Source organism: Chaetura pelagica, unplaced genomic scaffold (genome assembly GCF_000747805.2).
Source record: "Chaetura pelagica isolate M959 unplaced genomic scaffold, ChaPel_1.0 scaffold807, whole genome shotgun sequence".
NCBI lineage: Eukaryota > Metazoa > Chordata > Aves > Apodiformes > Apodidae > Chaetura > Chaetura pelagica.
The window spans coordinates 807,306-811,744 of NW_009953935.1; the positions used below are offsets into that span (position 1 = coordinate 807,306).

The following is a 4,439-nucleotide window of genomic DNA, read 5'->3' on the forward strand; positions in this document are numbered from 1 at the left end:
CGCTCTTCTCCAAACCCCTTATTCGAAGCCAAAGAGAAGCAGCAGTTAAGTGACATGTTAAAAATTAAATGGTATATCAGACATCCTAGCAGGATAAGTACACAAGTAGCAAGGTGCTGCTGTGAGTGGGATTGGGTAATAATTACTTCAGATTCATTCTAACTCATCTCTTTTAAAAAACTAGAAATTTGGTTTTCCCCAGGAAACACAGGGACTGATCAGGGTCACTCTGGAAGTCCAGCAGGGGCCAAATCTGAATTCCTTTTGGACTCTGTCAGGCTTACAGAGCAAGATGTGCATGCTCTAGCACTGCTACAGTGCTGAATTCTGTGGTGCAAGACTGAAAGAGGGCAAAACATGTCCCTTCCTTTTGTTTGGTGATGTTCCTGGCAAGCCATCACCTTCAAGGAAAGGGCTGTTAAAGAAGAGGGGTACTCTCCAGATCAGGAGGTGCGGACACCCTGATTTACTTACATCTCTTTAAACACTCCAAAAAACAATGCTTTACTAAGTATTTGTCATGCAAATTCCTCCAACTCTAAGGTAGAAGAGTTAATCAGCTGAGTGAGTTCCAAAAATAGAAAACACTCACTAGTCTGACTGCTTGTTTCCATCCTTAGCAGCATGTACCATGCTACGTCAGTGGAAGCTCTGTGATAGGAAAGAATGTGGAGTATGTTGGAGAGGTCCAGCTCAGAGTCTTCCTGACCAATCAGAAAGATCAATTTGGTCACCAGGCTATAGGGGTTTTAAAGTCCCAGCTCAGAAGCACTAGTTCCTGGAAACCACAATGACACTCACCTGATCGACTTCAGCTGCATAAGAGCGGCTGCCACATGGGGACAAGAGAGGGAAACAAAATCTTTGCACAGGCCTGTTAAATAAACAACAACAAACAAACAACAAGAGAACAATCAGGCATGGAATATCTTGTCCATACTCCAATACTGCAGCATACACATGAAAAGGAATGTAGGGTTGCCTATATACACGATGTAGGCTGTCGTTTGAGAAGACAAAATCCAACCTACATTTCTCCTTAGTCTGTGTTTCCTACAGTACAAAACATTCGTTTCTCAAAAGACCTTGATGCTATTTCCAGCTGCAGAAGCTGTCTGGATATGACCAAGAATTCTAAAATAGCTCCTGGTCTGGAGGCACAGAGCTTTTTCCACCTGAAAAACGGGCAGTACAGTGTTTTCTTTTCCAACAGCAACATAACTATCATTTAAGAGTTGCACAGAGCTGAGGTAGGGTAAGTTATTCATTTGTCTGATGAAAGTGTTCTGCTGTGGCATTGTCTCTGACGACTAAAGTCAAATTTGCTTGGATCTCTCTTTTTGCTTTTACACACAGCTCCACCCTTCTGTCATTTTAGATGACACTTCCTCCTCTGCAGTGTCTACCCATTTGATACTCTTAGACCTTATATCCCCTTTTTGCAACCCTTTAAACTGACAGACACTATCCTAGAATCACTGAATGGTTTGGTTTGGAAGGGCCCTTAAAGATCACCTACTTCCAACCCACCTGCCATATGTAGGGACACCTCCCACTAGATCAGGTTGCTCCAAGCCCCATCCAACCTGTCCTTGAATGCTTCCAGGGATGGGGCATCCACAACTTCCCTGGACAAGTTGTTCCAGTGTCTTACCATCTTGAGCAATACCTGCCATGCAGGTCTGAAGGTCCTCTGTAGAGTAGGTCTGACTCCCAGGAAGATAAACTATGTCCACAAAATCAAAGCAGAGCAAAGCAACTACACCTTCCAGGGTTTGAGTCTCCTGTTCAGACATTATAGGTGCTCCCAGAGTGACCGGTGCTACACTGAGGAGGAATCTGCAGACACTATGGCATCTGAGCTGCATCTTGGGAAAACAAAGCTAGTAAAAGGCTCTACTACAGCAGAAGTTTTGAACAAGTCAGGAAAGGAGCTGATTTATATTCAGCCCAATGGTGTCTACTCACCTTCCTGCTCTAACTTTAAGTGTCACAAGCCCAATCAACTCTTGAAATAGCTACAGCAAATTTAATTACTGCAAAGGTCAGTCTCCAGACAAAGTCTGTGTTAACATCACTGACCTGCAATCCTGGCTTGGAACCTTTATCTCAACGATAAGCTTCTTGGTGTGTCTCAAAGTGCCCAGAAGTGTTCATAACACTTCTTTTAGTTGCATACTTTTGTTTTTCAATGTCATATCTGGACCCGTTATTTCACTGAAGAGCACTGATTTGCTGCACTCTATTCATAACAACCTGTAGAGAATAACTATTTGACATTCTCTCGACCTTGACCTGAAGGCAAGTGCCTAAGATGCCACCTGCTGACCAGCCGGAATGTCATCAGAGGAAACAGCTACGAGGCGTCTGCGCTGTTAGCCCAACTTAGTACACTAATGTGCAGGAGCCATTTGTGTCATTCTGCATGGCTGAATTCTAGAGACCACAACTGAGACTTTTAAAATGCACAGATGGTCCCTGGATTGAGTCTGGGCTTGTAACCATGCACTTGCTTTTCCTCAGTTACACCACAAAAGGCAGTTCTCAGCTTGAAGAGTCAATGGTATAGTGACAACACTGCCTTTCAGATGAACAGGTGGATTTCCATTTCAGGTTTAGCAGCTTGAGGGTACTTCAAAAAATGCAAGCTATTTTTTCCCTCAGTACAAGACGCACAAAACACAAACACACAGTAAGCAAAACAAAACAAAAAGCTGAAAATTACTTTCTAAAGTTAATAAAGCATTAATTTGTATCTTTAAGCCCACAGCAGGTTCCTGCCAATGCAGCTTTGCTGTATGTTGAGTACAGAGGAGATAAAAGGCCTTTGTCTGTTTGCACAGGAAATCTCTTAAAAGTTTACGTATCTTTGGTCTCTACAACTCCCTGTTAAAGGAGCCATCCTGGACAGTGATGGTGCTGGACACCACTATCAACAGCAGTAAAACAGCTCTGGAGGTGGCACTTCTTGCTTAGCAGGCCATGAGTCACTTTTAAACGGCTTATGTACTATTAAAGGTACATGCACCATTGTTTGGCAAGCGTGCTCTACAGCAAAGCCAGTGAGAGCACTCAGCTTGCTCTGAATTTGGACTAGTAGGTTTCCAATCATGTATTAATATAAAAGGTGGGGTTTTTTTGGAGCTAGGAATTAAACTTAGATAGACAATGTTCTGCTCCTGTTCAGAAAAAAACAGCTTTGTTACTCAACCCACCCTTTTGACTACAGATGATAGTCCAAGTATAAAAAAAATCATGTTGTTAACATTTCCTTGTATGTAAAGCCCATCTTCTCTGTGCCCAGCTCAAGGACTGAGCCCTGGCACAGGTTGCCCAGGCAGGCTATGGGGTGTTCATCCTTGGAGATATTAAAAAGCCATCCGGACACAGTCCTAGGCAACCAGCTTTAGGAGGCCCTGCTTTAGCAGGGAGCTTGAACCAGGTGATCTCCAGAAGGCTCTTCCAACCTCAACCATTTTGTGATTCTGTAAATAAATTGTCCCACTGTGAAATCAAATGAGCCTTCAATGTATGCTTTACCCAAGATGTCATTCTTTCTTCTTTTCCACCACGTTACTTACCTGAAACCATTTCCTGTGTCCTTGAAATTCAGGGCTTTCACAGAGAAGTTCAGGAGAGGCCGGGACAGCTTGGTAGCCAACATGTTTTCAGTTAACACTCTCTACCAACACCAAGTCTGTTCTTCCTTATCTCTGCAATACAAGACAGCACCTCTGTTTCAGTTGCTCAATTATTTTGTAAGTCGTGCTGACTCCATGAATTTCAACAGGAAAATAAAGTCCAAAGGAACTCATCTTTCCCCCTTGCAATCCCTCAGATCAAGATAAACAGCTCAACCTTCAACCACCTCAAGATGGTTTTAAATAAGGAAAAAAAAATTAAGTCAACTGATAAGCAGGGATGCATTTAAAGAAAACGTTGTTTTCTTCTTTTTTAATGTATTCTCTGAAACAGCTAAAAATTAGGGGTATTTACATTATTTCAAGTGAAGAAAAACAGCTCAAGAACAAGAATTAGGTACAAAAATTTAATTTCAATCATATTCACCTTGGATAAACAGGATCCAGCGCACAAAACATTTCCCAGCTTAAAGCACGGCCTCTTTTATTAAAATAGAAAAACGGAATCTAACTGTTTCGGTTTATCTGCACCTCAGCCAAGGCCGGGCTGCTGCTGTGGCAGCTTCAGGGCCTGCTGCGAACAGGCCTCGACTGAAAACCGAGGAAATTACCACAAAAGAGCGGCGGTTTGGCGCCGAGCTCGGAACGGAGAGGTCGGGACGCAGGAGGACTCGGTGTTCCAGTAATTTCCAGAAATTCAAGAGGGCTCGGTGGCTGTCCCCACGATGGTTTTTTTTTGTGAGGAATTTCGTAGGGAGGGGGCGAGGGGATGGCCCTTCCCCCCGGGCGGGCCCTGCC

At 43.5% G+C, this 4,439-nt stretch overlaps 1 protein-coding gene across 1 annotated transcript in view; it reads right to left on the minus strand.

Annotated features, from left to right (window-relative positions):
- The window catches only part of BDH1 (3-hydroxybutyrate dehydrogenase, type 1), a 13,893-nt gene extending 10,175 nt beyond the window's left edge, over positions 1 to 3,718 (minus strand). The window contains exons 1-2 of the mRNA XM_010001724.1: positions 3,582 to 3,718; positions 802 to 874 (exon numbers count right to left, since the gene is read on the minus strand). Coding sequence (XP_010000026.1) covers positions 802 to 874; positions 3,582 to 3,664 — 156 coding nt within the window. The 5' untranslated portion in view covers positions 3,665 to 3,718. The remainder of the gene's footprint in view (positions 1 to 801; positions 875 to 3,581) is intronic.
- Between the last annotated feature and the right edge of the window lie 721 nt (positions 3,719 to 4,439).